The following is a 21,277-nucleotide window of genomic DNA, read 5'->3' as shown; positions in this document are numbered from 1 at the left end:
AAACAAGGACATTTCTAAGTGACCCCAAACTTTTGAATGGTAATGTATGTTATTTTGCTTTATATCTAAACAAGGGACTGTGGTGTACTCCTGCATGAAGCGTTTGTCATTGAATTATCAGTACGTTAACAGGCTGTGTTTGTGTGTGTGTTTGTTTGTGTTTCAGTGTGAGGAACACCCCTCTCCCAGTGAAGGTTTGCTGTTCGGCCGTCCAGCTGCACATGCGGGGTAAGCCCAAGAGCGTAACCGTGGAGACCAAGGCCGGCCAGGCCATTGCAGACTTCAGGAAGAGCCGCGACGGTTTCACCCTCCTGATCCCATCCAACTGAGACAGTCACCACTAGCTCCCCCAGCCAATTACAAATCTGGACCTGGAAGCCAGTTCCACCGCGTATTTACATTCTTCCTCTCTAATATAGGACTGATTTAGACCTGGGACACCAGGTGGTGCAATTCATTATCAGGTAGAACAGAAAAACCAGCAGTCCTCCAGACCTCCAGGCTCTGATTTGAATAGACCTGGTTTATCCTCTGGACTGTATCAAAGGGCTACAGTAGAGGGAGAGTGACTCCTCAACCCATTTCGCCACCCATGCAGTACACATATGTCCCGTCCTGACCAGCAGAGGGCGTAATTGTGTTAGTCTTGGTCAGGATGTGGCAGGGGGTTTGTGTTTGTTAAATGTTGTGTGGGTGATTGGACTCCCAATTGAAGGCAGGTGTGTTGAGTTGCCTTTGATTGGGAGTCCTATATAGGAGTGTGTGTTTTTCTTTGGGGTTGTGGGTAGTTGTTTGTGAGCACTGCGTTTGTGAGCCTGCTACACTGTTGCCGTCGTGAGTATTTGTTTATTGTTTTGCCTGTGGATGCTTTACTTAAGTTTATTTAAAGAAACTATGAGTATCTCCATTCCCGCTGCGCCTTGGTCCATTCTTGAAGACAACTGTGACAGAACTATCCACCACCAAGGGACCAAGCAGCGGACGAACGAGGAGGAAGGATGGACATGGGCAGAGTTAAGGATGAGCGTTTCCAGGGCTATGGAAGAGTTAAGTAAACTCGAGAGGCAGCCCCAATAATTTTTTTGGGGGGCGGGCACAAGGGCAGTTTTGCGGCGCAGGAATGGAGCCCCAGGCCAGCTCCCCGCACTAGCCCTGAGGTGCGTGTCTCCAGGCTGGCACGTCCAGTACCAGCCCCACGCATCAGGCATCTAGTGTGTCAGCCCAGCCTCGCCAGTCAGGAGCCGCCAGAGCTGCCAGCCAGTCAGGAGTCGCCAGAGCTGCCCGCCAGTCAGGATTTGCTAGAGCTGCCCGCCAGTCAGGAGTCGCCAGAGCCGCCCGCCAGTCAGGAGTCGCCAGAGCCGCCCGCCAGTCAGGAGCTGCCAGAGTGGCCCATCTGCCCGGGTCTGCCAGAGTGGCCCGACTGCCCGGGTCTGCCAGAGTGGCCCGACTGCCCGGGTCTGCCAGAATGGCCCGACTGCCCGGGTCTGCCAGAGTGGCCCGACTGCCCTCCGGGTCTGCCAGAGTGGCCCGACTGCCCTCCGGGTCTGCCAGAGTGGCCCGACTGCCCTCCGGGTCTGCCAGAGTGGCCCGACTGTCCTCCGGGTCTGCCAGAGTGGCCCGACTGTCCTCCGGGTCTGCCAGAGTGGCCCGACTGTCCTCCGGGTCTGCCAGAGTGGCCCGACTGTCCTCCGGGTCTGCCAGAGTGGCTCGACTGTCCTCCGGGTCTGCCAGAGTGGCCCGACTGTCCTCCGGCCCAGCCCGAGTGGCCCGCCTGTCCTCCGGCCCAGCCAGAGTGGTCCGTTAGCCCGGCGCAGCTATCGGCGCCACCGAAGTGGGCGACGCCGAAGGTGGAGCGAGGTCCACGTCCTGCACCTGAGCCACCTCCAGGATAGGTGGGTTGGGGAGGGAGGGTGTAGCACAGTGCCGTCGGTGACGGCAGCCACCCTCCCTTCCCTCCCTTATTGTTTAGGGGTTATTGTTTATTGGTTTTGTTGGGGTATTGGGGATTTTTTTGTGTTTTCTTTTTTTTAGGTGCATTCCGGGGTCTGCACCTTGAGGGGGGGTACTGTCACGTCCTGACCAACAGAGGGCGTAATTGTGTTAGTCTTGGTCAGGATGTGGCAGGGGGTTTGTGTTTGTTAAATGTTGTGTGGGGGATTGGACTCCCAATTGAAGGCAGGTGTGTTGAGTTGCCTTTGATTGGGAGTCCTATATAGGAGTGTGTGTTTTTCTTTGGGGTTGTGGGTAGTTGTTTGTGAGCACTGCGTTTGTGAGCCTGCTACACTGTTGCCGTCGTGAGTATTTGTTTATTGTTTTGCCTGTGGATGCTTTACTTAAGTTTATTAAAAGAAACTATGAGTATCCACATTCCCGCTGCGCCTTGGTCCATTCTTGACGACGGTTGTTACAACATATTCTTCAAAAGATGGTCCCCCATCTAATGTCTGTGGTTCAGGCCAGAGATGGTCACCCCTCTAATGTCTGTGGTTCAGGCCAGAGATGGTCACCCCTCTAATGTCTGTGGTTCAGACCAGAGATGGTCACCCCTCTAATATCTGTGGTTCAGACCAGAGATGGTCACCCCTCTAATGTCTGTGGTTCAGGCCAGAGATGGTCCCCCCTCTAATGTCTGTGGTTCAGACCAGAGATGGTCACCCCTCTAATATATGTGGTTCAGGCCAGAGATGGTCACCCCTCTAATGTCTGTGGTTCAGACCAGAGATGGTCACCCCTCTAATATCTGTGGTTCAGGCCAGAGATGGTCACCCCTCTAATGTCTGTGGTTCAGACCAGAGATGGTCCCCCCTCTAATGTCTGTGGTTCAGGCCAGAGATGGTCCCCCCTCTAATGTCTGTGGTTCAGGCCAGAGATGGTCCCCCCTCTAATATCTGTGGTTCAGGCCAGAGATGGTCACCCCTCTAATGTCTGTGGTTCAGACCAGAGATGGTCACCCCTCTAATGTCTGTGATTCAGAACAGAGATGGTCACCCCTATAATGTCTGTGGTTCAGACCAGAGATTGTCACCCCTCTAATGTCTGTGGTTCAGACCAGAGATGGTCACCCCTCTAATGTCTGTGGTTCAGACCAGAGATGGTCACCCCTCTAATGTCTGTGGTTCAGACCAGAGATGGTCACCCCTCTAATGTCTGTGGTTCAGGCCAGAGATGGTCACCCCTCTAATGTCTGTGGTTCAGACCAGAGATGGTCCCCCTCTAATGTCTGTGGTTCAGACCAGAGATGGTCACCCCTCTAATGTCTGTGGTTCAGACCAGAGATGGTCACCCCTCTAATGTCTGTGGTTCAGACCAGAGATGGTCACCCCTCTAATGTCTGTGGTTCAGACCAGAGATGGTCACCCCTCTAATGTCTGTGGTTCAGGCCAGAGATGGTCACCCCTCTAATGTCTGTGGTTCAGGCCAGAGATGGTCACCCCTCTAATATCTGTGGTTCAGGCCAGAGATGGTCACCCCTCTAATGTCTGTGGTTCAGGCCAGAGATGGTCACCCCTCTAATGTCTGTGGTTCAGACCAGAGATGGTCACCCCTCTAATGTCTGTGGTTCAGGCCAGAGATGGTCACCCCTCTAATATCTGTGGTTCAGGCCAGAGATGGTCACCCCTCTAATGTCTGTGGTTCAGACCAGAGATTGTCACCCCTCTAATGTCTGTGGTTCAGACCAGAGATGGTCACCCCTCTAATGTCTGTGGTTCAGACCAGAGATCGTCACCCCTCTAATGTCTGTGGTTCAGGCCAGAGATGGTCACCCCTCTAATGTCTGTGGTTCAGACCAGAGATGGTCACCCCTCTAATGTCTGTGGTTCAGACCAGAGATGGTCACCCCTCTAATGTCTGTGGTTCAGACCAGAGATGGTCACCCCTCTAATGTCTGTGGTTCAGACCAGAGATGGTCACCCCTCTAATGTCTGTGGTTCAGACCAGAGATGGTCACCCCTCTAATGTCTGTGGTTCAGACCAGAGATGGTCCCCATCTAATGTCTGTGGTTCAGGCCAGAGATGGTCACCCCTCTAATGTCTGTGGTTCAGACCAGAGATGGTCACCCCTCTAATGTCTGTGGTTCAGACCAGAGATTGTCACCCCTCTAATGTCTGTGGTTCAGACCAGAGATGGTCACCCCTCTAATGTCTGTGGTTCAGACCAGAGATCGTCACCCCTCTAATGTCTGTGGTTCAGGCCAGAGATGGTCACCCCTCTAATGTCTGTGGTTCAGACCAGAGATGGTCACCCCTCTAATGTCTGTGGTTCAGACCAGAGATGGTCACCCCTCTAATGTCTGTGGTTCAGACCAGAGATGGTCACCCCTCTAATGTCTGTGGTTCAGACCAGAGATGGTCACCCCTCTAATGTCTGTGGTTCAGGCCAGAGATGGTCACCCCTCTAATGTCTGTGGTTCAGACCAGAGATGGTCACCCCTCTAATGTCTGTGGTTCAGACCAGAGATGGTCACCCCTCTAATGTCTGTGGTTCAGACCAGAGATGTTGGTATCGTCTGCTGTTATTTCAGGTTCTTGGAATGTTATCTTATTGGATGAAGCCCAATTCACTTTTTACGGCAGCAAAGCTAAGGCAAAAAGGCTTAGGATTTCTCATTGGCAGTTTGTTGTTTTATTGTATTATACGGTATATGATGCTTACAGGTATAACCTTTTCCAAGGATGAAACAAAGACATATAGCCGAGAGTCTGAAATACAACCAAGAGTAGCAATTTTTCATATAGATCATTTAGACTAATTTATCTTAGCTAGTGTGTTTTTATAGCTAGTGTGTTTTTATACTGAGATGACAGCTATTTTACTGCCTTTGACTATTGGTGCATTATCTCACCACGCTGCCTTGAAAGGACACGATATTCATATCACGACAATGAAAAAATTAAGAAGTAATTTATTAAAATGTATTTTATCTCAGTATGGTGGCCGTGTTTATTCTACCAGAGTATATTACAATGTTAAACAATAACGCCCGAGGAGGTATACGGTCTGATATACCATAGCTGTCAGCCAATCAGCATTCAGGGCTCGAACCACCCAGTTTATAATATATTTTATATAATGGCCCAATTTTCCAGAGATTAAGTCCAATGAGAATGATTTGTCCCAGGACCAGGCCTAATCTGGGTCAGAGATACCAGCCCTATATAGTGTAATGTAACTGAGCATATCCTGCTCAATACCACTCTCTCTCTCTTCTCTCTCTACCTTTCAATTCAAGGGCTTTATTGTCATGGGAAACGTATGTTTACATTGTCAAAGCAAGTGAAATAGATAATAAACAAAAGTGAAATAAACGATAAAAAATGAACAGTAAACATTACACACACAAAAGTTCCAAAATAATTATTATATTTCAAATGTCATATGTGCAAATAGTTAAAGTACAAAAGGGAAAGTAAATCAACATAAATCTGGGTTGTATTTACAATGGTGTTTGTTCTTCACTGGTTTCCCTTTTCTTGTGGCAACAGGTCACATATCTTGCTGCTGTGATGGCACACTGTGGTATTTCACCCAGTAGATATGGGAGTTTATCAAAATTTGATTAGGTTTTCAAATTTTGTGGGTCTGTGTAATCTGAGGGAAATATGTGTCTCTAATATGGTCATACATTGGTCAGGAGGTTAGGAAGTGCAGCTCAGTTTCCACCTAATTTTGTGGCCAGTGTGCACATAGCCTGTCTTCTCTTGAGAGCCAGGTCTGCCTACGGCGGCCTTTCTCAATAGCAAGGCTCTGCTCACTATGTCTGTACATAGTCAAAGCTTTCCTTAAATTTGGTTCAGTCAGGTATTCTGCCACTGTGTACTCTCTGTTTAGGGACAAATAGCATTCTAGTTTGCTCAGGTTTTTGTTGTTGATTCTTTCCAATATGTCAAGTAATGATCTTTTTGTTTTCTCATGATTTGGTTGGGTCTAATTGTATTGCTGTCCTGGGGCTCTGTGGGGTCTGTTTGTGTTTGTGAACAGAGCCCCAGTACCAGAATCTTCTCCAGGTGTATCTCTCTGTAGGTGATGTCTTTGTTATGGAAGGTTTGGGAATTGCTTCCTTTTGGGAGGTTGTATTATTTAAAGGCTCTTTTCTGGATTTTGATAATTAGAGGGTATCAGCCTAATTCTGATCTGCATGCATTATTTGGTGTTTTACGTTGTACACTGGGGATATTTTGGCAGCGTTCTGCATGCAGTCTCAATTTGGTGTTTGTCCCATTTTGTGAATTCTTGGTTGGTGAGCGGAGCCCAGACCTCACAAACATAAAGGGCAATGGGTTCTATAACTGATTCAAGTATTTTTTCCCAGATCCTAATTGGTATGTTGAATTCTATGTTCCTTTTCATGGCGTACAAGGCCATTCTTGCCTTGTCTCTCAGCTCGTTCACAGCTTTGTGGAAGTTACCTGTGGCACTGATGTTTAGGCCGAGGTATGTATAGTTATTTGTGTGCTCTAGGGCAACGGTGTCTAGATGGAATTTGTATTTGTGGTCATGGCAACTGGGCCTTTCTCTCTCTTTCTCTCTCTCTCTCTCTCTCTCTCTCTGTCCATCTCTTCCTCTCTCCCGTTCTTCCTCTCTGTGTCCCTCTGTCCATCTGTCCCTCTCTCTCTCTCTCTTTCTCTGTGATTCTGTATTCTTATCCATGCCCTGACATCCTTTCTCTTCCTCTCTCTGTCCCTCTCTTCCTTTCGCCATCCTCCCCTCCCCTGACATCCCTCCTGCTGTGAGTCCCTGAGTCCCTCTCATCCAATCTGACAACTGTCTATGTACATGTGTGTGTGTCTGCGTGCATGTATCTGCCTTTTTTTGTGTGTCAATCTGTCAATATGTGTGTTTGTCTATTTCCTTGTGTGATTTTATTTATTCCTTTGTGAATGTTGTGTCTGTCTGAACATGTCTCGCTCGGATACCTGACAAGTGGAAAAGCCTCCCTCTCCTCTCCCTTAACCTTTACTTTCTTCTGCCCTTTCAAGCTCATTCTCTTGAAATGTCAAGACGTACTCTTTCTATTCTCCAGTAAGAATAGGGTGAATTACGGTGTACAGCAGGTCTGCTGTTACACACTGCCTAATATCCATAAGATTTTAGCGGTATCTGTACTTTACTATTTATATTTTTCATAACTTACTTTTACTCCACTACATTCCTAAAGAAAATCATGTACTTTTTACTCCATACATTTTCCCTGACACCCAAAATACTCGTTATATTGTCAATGCTTATCAGGACAGGAACATGGTCCATTCATGCACTTATCAAGTGAACATCCAAGGTCAACCCTACTGCCTCTGATCTGGCAGATTCACAAAACACACATTTCGTTTTTTAAATGATGTCTGAGTGTTAGAGTGTGCCCCTGGCTATCCCTAAATTAAAATAACAAGAAAATGGTGCTGTCTAGTGTTTTTTTATGGAGCGAGTCTCCAAGGTAGAGTTCCATTCTGGTCCAAAACACTTGACTTTGAATGTCATTCAAACTGGACTGGATGAATATGAAGTTGTTAAATGCTTTTTTAGTTAACTTTTATCGTAGTATATTTAGATACTTGTCTTATTCGTGAGGGAGACAGAGCACTCTTGCCGTTAACTGGGTGTTCTTTGACCAAAACAGACTCCTGGACAACTCTCTGGTTAAAGCAGGACACTGTATAAGAAAGTTGGTCCCATTTGGGACGCAGACCTAGTCTCCTGCTGAGAGATAGACAGCTGTTCTTAGATTCATCTAATAGTGACAGATATCAACCAATCAGGGATTGTTTAGTAATACATCCACCAATCACACACATGCTTAGAGACAGCTACAGTAGCTGTATCGTGCACAGTGGTCATTGATTCAAAAAGTCTGGGTAGCTTCCCTTATTCATTGATTGGTGGCGAAATATCGCTGGTTTGAATCTCTGAGAATCTCTCTAGGTAAAAAATCTGTTTGTGCCCTTAAGCAAGGCCACAAACCCTAATTGCTCTGAATGAGTTGTCTGCTAAAATGTACATCTATTGGACAGTCACGCTAATGTTCAAAGGTTAGAGTTCAGTACAGGAGTCGTCTCTTACTGGGTGGTGATTGTGTTGTCTTCATATGGTTTGGTATTTGGGATGTCTCCTGAGGTACGGCGGGCCGAGGATTGCGGGTTTGTGATCCATCCTTGTACTTGATTGATGAATTAAGGTCACTAATTAGCAAGGAACTCCCCTCACCTGGTTGTCTAGGTCTAAACTAATTGAAAGGAAAAACCAAAAACCCGCAGACACTCAGCCCTCCGTGGAATGAGTTTGACACCCCTGCCCTATATAGTGCACTACTTTAAATGAAGAGCCCTATGGGCCCTGGTCAATAGTAGTGCACTATATAGGGAATAGGGTGCCATTTGGGATTCAGCCCCTACTAGAATTGTGGCAGTTTATCCACAGTTCATTCTACAGTATATGTGGCAGTTTATCCACAGTTCATTCTACAGTACCTGTGGCAGTTTATCCACAGTTCATTCTACAGTACCTGTGGCAGTTTATCCACAGTTCATTCTACAGTACATGTGGCAGTTTATCCACAGTTCATTCTACAGTACCTGTGGCAGTCTATCCACAGTTCATTCTACAGTACATGTGGCAGTTTATCCACAGTTCATTCTATAGTACATGTGGCAGTTTATCCACAGTTCATTCTATAGTACATGTGACAGTTTATCCACAGTTCATTGTAAAGTACATGTGCCAGTTTATCCACAGTTCATTGTAAAGTACATGTACCAGTTTATCCACAGTTCATTGTAAAGTACATGTGGCAGTTTATCCACAGTTCATTCTACAGTACATGTGGCAGTTTATCCACTCTCAGGCTTGAAACAGATAACTGGATTGGATTTGTATAGTGCTTTTCCAGATGCTCAAAGTACATTACATTACATGGTGGAAGCTCAAACACATCTTCCCCTTACCAGTAGAGACTTGAGGAGGATGAGCTCCGCAGACCAATAGCGTCTGGAAGTAATTTAGCCATTCACTGTAGACATTGCAATATGTAGAGTTGCTATTTTCTCAGGTTTTCTCGTGTCAGTTAACTCGTGACATTCCTGGACTACCATTATACTAATAGAGTCAGATTTTATCAACAAATACGATAGTCAGTTTAAAAAAAGATGAAGTGTACAAGACTGTGTACATATCTGGCTGTGTTGGTAAAATCACTACATATCCAATCGAGCCAAGCGGGGAGAGGCTGCCCGTTGTCACTGTTCCAAGACCAGTCAAAAACGTCCAGCCAATGACGTCGGTGGATCTCAATACTGAACTTGGTAGGTGGTAAGTACCCCCTAGCATATGTTATCATTGTGTATTTGCGTACTTCTTGTACGTATACAGACTGTTCTACATTATAATTATTTATTTATTTTTTTTAAATATGTGGTAAGTAGCAATGATATCCTTCGCCACCATAGTTTTTCGACAGATAAAGCATCTGGAACTAGTCATGACTATTCGACAAAACAATAAAACAAGTAATCATTTTCAAGTTTTTTCCCAGATAATTTCTTAGTGACGTGATTGTATAACTAACTAAGGAGTTTTGAAGTTCATGGTGCAGTATTTATGAAATTTGGCAATGAGGACAAACACTAGCATAGTTTAGCTAGTTGGCTAGTTTAGCTAGGGAAAACCGGGGAATACAAGCTTGGGCCTAGTGTGCCAACTGTGCGCATATGCGCACTAGGCTAATTCAAGAGACAGATTATAGTTTTATGCCCTGATATCAGGAGCTGACGGCAAAAAGTTTGATTAAACAATTCCAAGACTGAAACGAATAAATCAGATGACATATTTTTTATTTAAGGAGAGCAAATCGATACACAATCTCAAAATCAGCTGTAACTGTCAATAGTAAAACAAATAAAGCTTAAAACGATGTCTGAGTGAACCCTGAATCCAGGAAATGAACGGTGAATTCTCTTCCGGACACGGTAGACTTCTCCTCCTAACCACTCTATGGGTTTGAAGATAGCTTGCCCAATTATTATACAAAACCACATTGCCTCCTCCAATCACCATGCCCATCACTGTCACAGCTTCCTAGGTCACAGACTTTCCTCTGTGACTGTTCCTGCAATCAGCTGCTTGTCTCTATGACAGTTCCTCCAAAGACATGCTTCGGTCTGTGACAGGCCTGAATGTCACTCCTTATAACAGAGCCCTTGTTCAGATGGTTAATTAGCTACAAAACCAAACACACATACACACACACAGCTGCAGACTACTGCTGTCAGTGTCAGTGTTGACATGCGTATATTACCTCTAAGTGGTTCTTATCTCTCTGACAAATTTCTACATTTCATAATTTTTTTGGTCAACGTTTCCACACACATGGAGTTTGATTGAAACATTCCATTATTTAGGCATGCTCTAAATCCTGTCCTGTTTTGGGATGATAATGATGACGATCAAATAAAATTAAAAACGTATTTCTCACATGCGCCGAATACAACAGATATAGATCTTACAGTGAAATGCTTACTTACAAGCCCTTAACCAACTGGGCCGTACGCATTACCCTTGTAGTGCCTTGTGGTCGGAGGCCGAGCAGTTGCCATACCAGGCGGTGATGCAGCCAGTCAGGATGCTCTCGATGGTGCAGCTGTATAACTTTTTGAGGATCTGAGGACCCATGCCAAATCTTTTCAGTCTTCTGAGAGGGAATAAGCATTGTCGTGCCATCTTCACGACTGTCTTGGTGTGTTTGGACCATGGTAGTTTGTTGGTGATGTGGACACCAAGGAACTTGAAGCTCTCAACCTGCTCCACTACAGCCCCGTCGATGAGAATGGGGGCGTCCTCGGTCTTCCTTTTCCTGTAGTCCACAATCATCTCCTTTGTCTTGATCACTCTGAGGGAGAGATTGTTGTCCTGGCACCTCACTGCCAGGTCTCTGACCTCCTCCCTATAGGCTGTCTCATCGTTGTCGGTGATCAGGCCTACCACTGTTGTGTCGTCTGCAAACTTAATGATGGCGTTTAAGTCATGCTTGGCCATGCAGTCATGGGTGAACAGTGTGTACAGGAGGGGACTGAGCATGCACCCCTGAGGGTCCCCGGTGTTGAGGATCAGCGTGGCAGATATGTTACCTACCCTTACCACCTGGGTGCGGCCCGTTAAAAAGTCCAGGATCCAGTTGCAGAGGGAGGTGTTTAGTCCCAGGGTCCTTAGCATATTGATGAGCTTTGAGGGCACTATGGTGTTGAAGGCTGAGCTGTAGTCAATGAATAGCATTCTCACGTAGGTGTTCCTTTTGTCCAGGTGGGAAAGGGCAGTGTGGAGTGCAATAGAGATTGCATCATATGTGGATCTGTTGGGGTGGTATACAAATTGGAGTAGGTCTAGGGTTTCTGGGATAATGGTGTTCTTGGGCACAGGAACTATGGTTGTCTGCTTGAAACATGTTGGTATTACAGACTTGGTCGGAGTACACGACGTCTTGGTAATCCATCTGGCCCTGCGGCCTTGTGAATGTTGACCTGTTTAAAGGTCTTACTCACATCGGCTACGGAGAGTGTGGTCACACAGTCATCCAGAACAGCTGGTGCTCTCATGGTGCTCTTTAGTGTTGCTTGCCTCGAAGCATGCATAGAAGTAATTTAGCTCGTATGGTAGGCTTGTGTCACTTGGCAGCTCGCGACTGTGCTTCCCTTTGTAGTCCGTAATAGTTTGCAAGCCCTGCCACATCCGACGAGCGTCGGAGCTGTTGTAGTACGATTCAATCTTAGTCTTTGCCTGTTTGATGGTTCATCGGAGGGAATAGAGTCCAGCTTTTTGAAAGCGGCAGTTCTACACTTTAGCTCAGTGTGGATTTTGCCTGTAATCCATGGCTTCTGATTGTGGTATGTACATACGGTCACTGTGGGGACAACGTCATGGGTGCACTTATTGATGAAGCCAGTGACAGATATGGTGTATTCCTCAATGCCATCTTTACTCCACACACAGAGAGCATATTCCAGTCTGTGCTAGCAAAACAGTCCTGTAGCTTAGCATCTGCGTCATCTGACATCTTCCGTATTGAGCGAGTCAGTGGTCCTTCCTGCTTTATTTTTTGCTTGTAAGCAGGAATCAGGAGGATAGAGTTATGGTAAGATTTACCAAATGGAGGGCGAGGGAGAGCTTTGTACACGTCTCTGTGTGTGGAGTAAAGATAGTCTAGAGTTTTTTTCCCTCTGGTTGCACATGTGACATGCTGGTAGAAATAAGGTAAAACAGATTTAAGTTTACCTGCATTAAAGTCCCCGGCCACTAGGAGCATCGCCTCTGGATGAGCATTTTCTTCTTTGCTTATGGCAGAATACAACTCGTTGAGTGTGGTCTTAGTGCCAGCATTGGTTTGTTGTGGTAAATAGACAGCTATGAAAAATATAGATGAAAACTCTCTAGGGAAATAATGTGGTCTGCAGTTTATCATGAGATACTCTACCTTAGGCGAGCAAAACCTTGAGAGTTCCTCAATATCAGAATTCGTGCACCAGCTGTTATTGATGATGACATAATGCGGGCCATTTGTTGATACTTTGCTGTTGTACTTCAGTGTGCTATCAACTCATTGGATCAAAATCTTATTCTAATCTATTGCGATTGGTCATTGTTAATGCATTCCCTTCAGACGGATGTTCAAATGAATTCCATTCCTAAAAAAGCAATACCGTCCCAAATGGCACCCTTTCCCCACATAGTGCACTACTTTTGACCAGAGCACTATGGTCCTTGGTCAAAAGTAGTGCACTGAATAGGTTGCCATTTGGGACGAAGCCAAAGTCTGCCACCTAGTTCAATCTCTCTTTAGAGAGATGAGGATGTGAGGAGTTGTTAATGAGTTGGGGAGGATTTGCCAATGGGAATATGTTATGTCTGTGTCCCAAATGGCACCCTGTTAAGAACCATATAGTCCCTGGTCGAAAGTAGTGCATTACATAGGGAATAGGGTGCCATTTGGGCATATAATACATGGTCCAGGAGCAACTACAGTAGTCTACCAGGCAGGGTTTTTCTCCCTAAATCCTCTCAGGCTGGGCCACTGCAGGTTTTCTAAATCTGCATAAAAAATGGCACCCTATTCCTTATATAGTGCATTACTTTTGACCAGAGCCCTATGGAACCCTATTCCCTATATAGTGCACTACTTTAGACCAGAGCCCTATGGAATCCTATTCCCTATATAGTGCACAACTTTTGACCAGAGCCGTATGGAACCCTATTCCCTATTATTGTGCACTACTTTTGACCAGAGCCCTATGGGCCTTGGTCGTAAAGTAGTGCACTATTTAAGGAATAGGGTGCCATTTGCGATGCTGGGTGTATGTCTCCCCTTTACCCTGAGTGGAGGGAGGTCACATGGGAGAGATTACTGTAACATAAGGGTGAGATTGCTTTCTGCCTGGTTGCTCTAAATCAACATCAGTGTGAATACCTACTAATCTGGACACGTTTGACAGGACCTCTGAGCTGAGAACTCCAGACTTTTTCAATGTAGTAGTTAAATCAAGAACCGTATTTATAAACGGTCTCAGGGTAGGGGTGCTGATCTAGGATCAGTTGAACTTTTTTTTTTTTTTTTCTTCCATAATTAATGTGTATATATATATATATATATATATGGACGAGGAAGTGCTGATCCTAGATCAGATGCTTTATGAATACAGGCCCAGGTATTATGACTATTTGTACTTTATGATTGTTTGAGAGAAGGTTATATTGTAATTAATTTACTAGTATGTAGGTTCAGAACCCATGTGACATCTGAGAGATCTGCTGTTGTCTGAGTTCAATGGCTGCGTGCCCATTGGGCTCTGGTCAAAAGCAGTGCACTATACTGGGAAGAGCCAAGATGTCCTCTGAGGTTCCCCTGGGCTCTTGTGGAGTCTCCCCTGGCACTGACCTAGGCCCGATGCCTTCTGGGTGCATTATGGCCCTGGAACTAAGTACAGCTGCTGAAGCACCAACCATCTGCCAGGCCAGCAGGCACCCAGGCTCTTCAAGGTCCCAACTATACTGTGATCTATTTAAACCAATGTTCTGCAGAAAGAAACTGACCCAATAATTATAGTTCTATAGAGCTCAGCCTACCCATAGACTATAATTATAGATACGGTTGTCCTTAATTCTGACAATGTAGTAAGAATGTCATATTAATTAAAGCTATGTTATGTGGATGATTGTAAACCAGTCCAAACAAATGAATTACCAACAATGGTAATGACTTCTGGAGAGGCAGGCCACAGCTTGTATGGTTGTGTCCCAAATGGCACCCTATTCCCTAAGGGCTCTGGTCAAAATTAGTGCACATAGATGCTGCTACGAGATGCTGCTACGAGATGCTGCTATTAGAAGCAACTATGAGATGCTGATATGAGATGCTGTAATAGAAGCTACTATGAGACGCTGTATTAGATGCTACTATGAGATGCTGCTATGAGATGCTGCTATGAGATGCTACTATGAGATGCTGATATGAGATGCTACTATGAGATGCTGATATGAGATGCTACTACGAGATGCTGCTATGAGATGCTGCTACGAGATGCTACTATGAGATGCTGATATGAGATGCTGCTACGAGATGCTACTATGAGATGCTGATATGAGATGCTACTATGAGATGCTGCTATTAGAAGCTGCTACGAGATGCTGCTATTAGAAGCTACTATGAGATGCTGCTATGAGATGCTGCTATTAGAAGCTGCTATGAGATGATGCTACGAGATGCTGCTACGAGATGCTGCTATGAGATGCTGCTATTAAAAGCTGCTATTAGATGCTAATATGAAATGCTGATATGAGATGCTACTATGAGATGCTGCTACGAGATGCTGCTACGAGATGCTGCTATGAGATGCTACTATGAGATGCTGCTATGAGATGCTGCTATTAGATGCTAATATGAAATGCTGATATGAGATGCTACTATGAGATGCTGCTACGAGATGCTGATATGAGATGCTGCTATTAGAAGCTATTATGAGATGCTGCTACGAGATGCTGATATGAGATGCTGCTATTTGAAGCTACTACGAGATGCTGCTACGAGATGCTACAATGAGATGCTGTACTAGAAGCTACTATGAGATGCTGCTATGAGATGCTGCTATGAGATACTGCTATGAGATGTTGCTATGAGATGCTGCTAGGATCCCAGAGGACTGATAAGACAGGCAACAGCAGTAGAGGCTCTCAAAGAGGCATTAGGAATGTACTGCACAAAAAACAAATATCATAGGGTGAAGGTAGCCCGGCTGTCCAGTCCTGTCCCTCTACAGGGGTTCTCTATGTGTCACCATGATTCACGGTGACAGCCGCTGCCCTGAGGTGGCCTAAGGCAGCCTGACCACTGAGCAGTGCTGCAATAGCTAATACTCAAACTACATACGACCTGCTGTTCTGTTCAGTTCTTTCCTTACAGGGCATGTAGCTGAACTGTCTCTCTGTCTCTGTCTGTCTCTGTCTGTCTCTGTCTGTCTCTGTCTGTCTCTCTCTGTCTGTCTGTCTCTGTATGTCTCTCTCTCTCTGTCTGTCTCTCTCTGTCTGTCTCTCTCTGTCTGTTTCTCTCTGTCTGTCTCTGTCTGTCTGTCTCTGTCTCTCTCTCTCTGTCTCTCTGTCTCTCTCTCTGTCTCTCTCTGTCTCTCTCTCTCTCTCTCAAATAATTGTTTACACTGCCAAAGCAAGTGGATTGGATAAACAATAAAAAGTGAACAGTAAATATTACACTCGCACAAGTTCCAAAATAAGAGACATTTCAAATATCACATTATGTCTATATACAGTGTTGTAACAATGTGCAAATAGTTAAAGTACAAAAGGGAAAATAATGCGCACACCACACACATTCTGGAAACTCCCCAGACTAGTTCAGCTGAGTTGTGTTAACATAACACACTACAACACATTCTGGAAACTCCCCAGACTAGTTCAGCTGAGTTGTGTTAACATAACACACTACAACACATTCTGGAAACTCCCCAGACTAGTTCAGCTGAGTTGTGTTAACATAACACACTACAACACATTCTGGAAACTCCCCAGACTAGTTCAGCTGAGTTGTGTTAATATAACACACTACAACACATTCTGGAAACTCCCCAGACTAGTTCAGCTGAGTTGTGTTAATATAACACACTACAACACATTCTGGAAACTCCCCAGACTAGTTCAGCTGAGTTGTGTTAACATAACACACTACAACACATTCTGGAAACTCCCCAGACTAGTTCAGCTGAGTTGTGTTAACATAACACACTACAACACATTCTGGAAACTCCCCAGACTAGTTCAGCTGAGTTGTGTTAACATAACACACAACAACACATTCTGGAAACTCCCCAGACTAGTTCAGCTGAGTTGTGTTAACATAACACACTACAACACATTCTGGAAACTCCCCAGACTAGTTCAGCTGAGTTGTGTTAACATAACACACTACAACACATTCTGGAAACTCCCCAGACTAGTTCAGCTGAGTTGTGTTAACATAACACACTACAACACATTCTGGAAACTCCCCAGACTAGTTCAGCTGAGTTGTGTTAACATAACACACTACAACACATTCTGGAAACTCCCCAGACTAGTTCAGCTGAGTTGTGTTAATATAACACACTACAACACATTCTGGAAACTCCCCAGACTAGTTCAGCTGAGTTGTGTTAACATAACACACAACAACACATTCTGGAAACTCCCCAGACTAGTTCAGCTGAGTTGTGTTAACATAACACACTACAACACATTCTGGAAACTCCCCAGACTAGTTCAGCTGAGTTGTGTTAACATAACACACAACAACACATTCTGGAAACTCCCCAGACTAGTTCAGCTGAGTTGTGTTAACATAACACACTACAACACATTCTGGAAACTCCCCAGACTAGTTCAGCTGAGTTGTGTTAACATAACACACTACAACACATTCTGGAAACTCCCCAGACTAGTTCAGCTGAGTTGTGTTAACATAACACACTACAACACATTCTGGAAACTCCCCAGACTAGTTCAGCTGAGTTGTGTTAACATAACACACTACAACACATTCTGGAAACTCCCCAGACTAGTTCAGCTGAGTTGTGTTAACATAACACACAACAACACATTCTGGAAACTCCCCAGACTAGTTCAGCTGAGTTGTGTTAACATAACACACAACAACACATTCTGGAAACTCCCCAGACTAGTACAGCTGAGTTGTGTTAATATAACACACTACCACTTACTTCCTAACCAGATCAGGAGGGGTCTTATTTTTCTTCAGTACTTAGACACCCAGCATCTCATCCAGTCCGACCTACCTGCAGAGAGACCAGTCCCTTCTGTGGATCACAACAGTGGGCGTTGATTGACTACAAAAAATATATGTTATTGTCACATACGGATAGGTGCAGTGAAATGTGTTGTTTTACAGGATCAGCCATAGTAGTACGGCGCCCCAGGAGCAAATTAGGGTTAAGTGCCTTGCTCAAGGGCACATCGACTTATTTTTCACCTTGTCAGCTTGGGTATTTGGACCAGCAACCTTTCAGTTACTGGCCCAGTGCTCTAACAGCTAGGCTACCTGTTAACCGCTAGGCTACCTGTTAACCGCTAGGCTACCTGTTAACCGCTAGGCTACCTGTTAACCGCTAGGCTACCTGCCACCCAGAGGCATGCTCCAATAGAGAGCCCAGATCAGCCCCTCACTGAAACCCAAAGGGCCATCTGCACCGCCACGATTATTGTGTGTGACCATGCATTAAGCTATTTTATGTTTTCCCTGGATTTACTGTTGATCACGCCGGTGCCAGGTCCAGACAGACAGAGTATATCATGATGGCCAGGCCGGTGCTGGGCCCAGACAGACAGAGTATATCATGATGGCCAGGCCGGTGCTGGGCCCAGACAGACAGAGTATATCATGATGGCCAGGCCGGTGCTGGGCCCAGACAGACAGAGTATATCATGATGGCCAGGCCGGTGCTGGGCCCAGACAGACAGAGTATATCATGATGGCCAGGCCGGTGCTGGGCCCAGACAGACAGAGTATATCATGATGGCCAGGCCGGTGCTGGGCCCAGACAGACAGAGTATATCATGATGGCCAGGCCGGTGCTGGGCCCAGACAGACAGAGTATATCATGATGGCCAGGCCGGTGCTGGGCCCAGACAGACAGAGTATATCATGATGGCCAGGCCGGTGCCAGGTCCAGACAGACAAGAGTATATCATGATGGCCAGGCCGGTGCTGGGCCCAGACAGACAGAGTATATCATGATGGCCAGGCCGGGGCTGGGCCCAGACAGGCAGAGTATATCATGATGGCCAGGCCGGTGCTGGGCCCAGACAGGCAGAGTATATCAAGTGCGCTGGGAGAATATGGTGGTGTGTGGGTTAGGTCTCGTTGCAAGTGCCGAACGAGGGTGGGTAAGTGCGATGCATAGAAGGTGTGTGTGTGTGTGTGTGTGTGTGTGTGTGTGTGTGTGTGTGTGTGTGTGTGTGTGTGTGTGTATGCGTGTGTCAGTCAGAGAGAGGGTATACAGTATAAAGCTCTTAAGCCATGTAAAATAATGTTACCATACAGGATAGGTATATCACCTCAATACTTTATTAAATAATAAACATCATCATAATGAAACAAGGAAACAAAAAATTGCATTCTAACACATGACAAACAAGTTCCATAGTTTTCATGTTGAAGATATCCCTAACAACAGTACTAGAAATACATGTGGTGGCTTTACAAAAGTCACTCTGGGCTCACTTCATTTTTAGTTTCTTCCAATGCCATTGTCAGTGCCCATGGGCAGGTAACCATGGAAACCTGGGGTAAGGGTGGCATCGACCATGAGAGACTGAAAGATTACAGGTCTGTGAGAGACTGAAGGATTACAGGTCTGTGAGAGACTGAAGGATTACAGGTCTGTGAGAGACTGAAGGATTACAGGTCTGTGAGAGACTGAAGGATTACAGGTTTGTGAGGGACTGAAGGATTACAGGTCTGTGAGAGACTGAAGGATTACAGGTCTGTGAGAGACTGAAGGATTACAGGTCTGTGAGAGACTGAAGGATTACAGGTCTGTGAGAGACTGAAGGATTACAGGTCTGTGAGAGACTGAAGGATTACAGGTCTGTGAGAGACTGAAGGATTACAGGTCTGCGAGAGACTGAAGGATTACAGGTCTGCGAGAGACTGAAGGATTACAGGTCTGCGAGAGACTGAAGGATTACAGGTCTGCGAGAGACTGAAGGATTACAGGTCTGCGAGAGACTGAAGGATTACAGGTCTGTGAGAGGCTGAAGGATTACAGGTCTGTGAGAGACTGAAGGATTACAGGTCTGTGAGAGGCTGAAGGATTACAGGTCTGTGAGAGACTGAAGGATTACAGGTCTGTGAGAGACTGAGTCAAGTCTTTTTGTTTAGGTTTTGTTCTAAGGCTATTTTCCTTTCATAGATTATCAAACGGAAGTATAATGCAGCCTTGGAAATAATCTGAGACGTCGATAAAATGCAGTGCTGCTGGTTAACACGTACAGTCACTGAGGGTGAGGACCAGAGCTGCTTGTTCAGGACTGCCAGTGACTATCCGATCTCTACAATGACTTCCTTTGTGCCCCAATTCATCACATTGTTGCATTGATGAGGCTTTACCATTGATCCCGTTTTTTTATTTTCTTATTTAACTAGACAAGTCAGTTAAGAACAAATTCTTATTTACAACGACGGCCTGCCCCGGTCAAACCCAGACGACAAAGGGCCAATTTTGAAATGGCCCTATTGGACTACCAATCACAGCCGGTGTGATTCAACCTGGATTCAAACCAGGGACAGTAGTGACACCTCTTGCACTGAGATGCAGTGCCTTAGACCACTGCGCCTCTCGGGAGCCCATTGATGAGGCTTCACCATTGATTCATCATTTAATATACACACGGCAGCCTTTACAACATGGCCATGCTTTTGTCTCTGTGATGTCGCCGTGAGAAGATTTACCCAGCCCCTGTTTCACAAGATCCTCAGAGGAAGATTTACCCAGCCCCTGTTTAACAAGATCCTCATCAAAGGAAGTGAGACAGGCACGAATTTGAGACAATTCCTTCCTATAGAAGGCTAGGCATGCATCCCAAATGGCACCCTATTCCCCATAGTGTCATGGTCAAAAGTAGTGCACTATATAGGGAATAGGGTTCCATAGGGCTCTGGTCTAAAGTAGTGCACAATATAGGGAATAGGGTTCCATAGGGCTCTGGTCAAAAGTAGTGCACTATATAGGGAATAGGGTTCTATAGGGCTCTGGTCAAAAGTAGTGCACAATATAGGGAATAGGGTTCCATAGGGCTCTGGTCAAAAGTAGTGCACAATATAGGGAATAGAGTGCCATTTAGGATACATACCCAGCCTCTTAAACTCATCATCCTCCCTCCTGACCCATCTAACTATCACAATGACACCAATTATAGCAGAACTTTTATCACATCTACCATGTTGAGACGGTGTGGTGTCAATAGCTGTGTCTGGGTTCTAGTCAGAGCACTGAGACATAGCTGAGACATTGCTGAGACATAGCGGTGGTGGAAACATGTGACAAACTAGGTCATCATTTCTCACATGATTTCAGACGCTTCAGGATGTTAAAGACAAAGGTTCATCAAAACAAAATGAGAGTACCGGTACTGTAGATTCTCTGTCATTCAGTAAGATAACATCCACAATGACAATAATACTTTAAAGTTGCAGTTATAATTATAACAGTCCTCATGACATAATTACAAACTAATAGTGTTTGACATGAGATCTTCTACCGCGACTAGGGATGAACTGATTTAAGTTAAGGAAATAAAATGCAATAGAAAACACATCAACGTTGTGCTGATCAAAACAAAATGAAGCTTAGATTTGATCAGGTCAAAGCGTTGCCCGGCGATAGCAGACACCCGCATAGAGGATGTTTTGGAGGTGTCGGAGGTGGAACTGCGTTGGAGCTGTCAAATCGCTGAGCAGCTGCTCTTGCGAAGCCACATCAGCCCCACTCACTTTAGAATTTCAGAACGAGAAAAGTATAGGCTATATAGAAATAATTACACAGAGTGGCGCAGCGGTCTAAGGCACCGCATCTCAGTGCTAGAGGCGTCACTACAGACCCTGGTTCGATTCCAGGCTGTATCACAACTGGTTGTGATTGGGAGTCCCATAGGGTGGCGCACAATTGGCCCAGCATTGACCTGGTTTGGCCTAGTTAAATAAAGGTAAAATAAATAAAATATAAATAATGAAGGTTTCTA

At 45.4% G+C, this 21,277-nt stretch overlaps 1 protein-coding gene across 1 annotated transcript in view; it reads left to right on the top strand.

The window, feature by feature from the left end:
- Nucleotides 1–1,894, top strand: part of LOC106589038 (unconventional myosin-Ig) — an 84,919-nt gene extending 83,025 nt beyond the window's left edge. The window contains exon 22 of the mRNA XM_014178690.3: nucleotides 167–1,894. Within this exon, the coding sequence (XP_014034165.2) occupies nucleotides 167–329 (163 nt within the window). The 3' untranslated portion in view covers nucleotides 330–1,894. The remainder of the gene's footprint in view (nucleotides 1–166) is intronic.
- The last annotated feature ends 19,383 nt before the right edge of the window (nucleotides 1,895–21,277 follow it).

This window comes from Salmo salar, chromosome 27 (genome assembly GCF_965601325.2).
Source record: "Salmo salar chromosome 27, fSalSal1, whole genome shotgun sequence".
Classification (NCBI taxonomy): Eukaryota; Metazoa; Chordata; class Actinopteri; order Salmoniformes; family Salmonidae; genus Salmo; species Salmo salar.
Note: the sequence above shows the minus strand (reverse complement) of the source record. Positions and strands in the feature narration are given on the sequence as shown.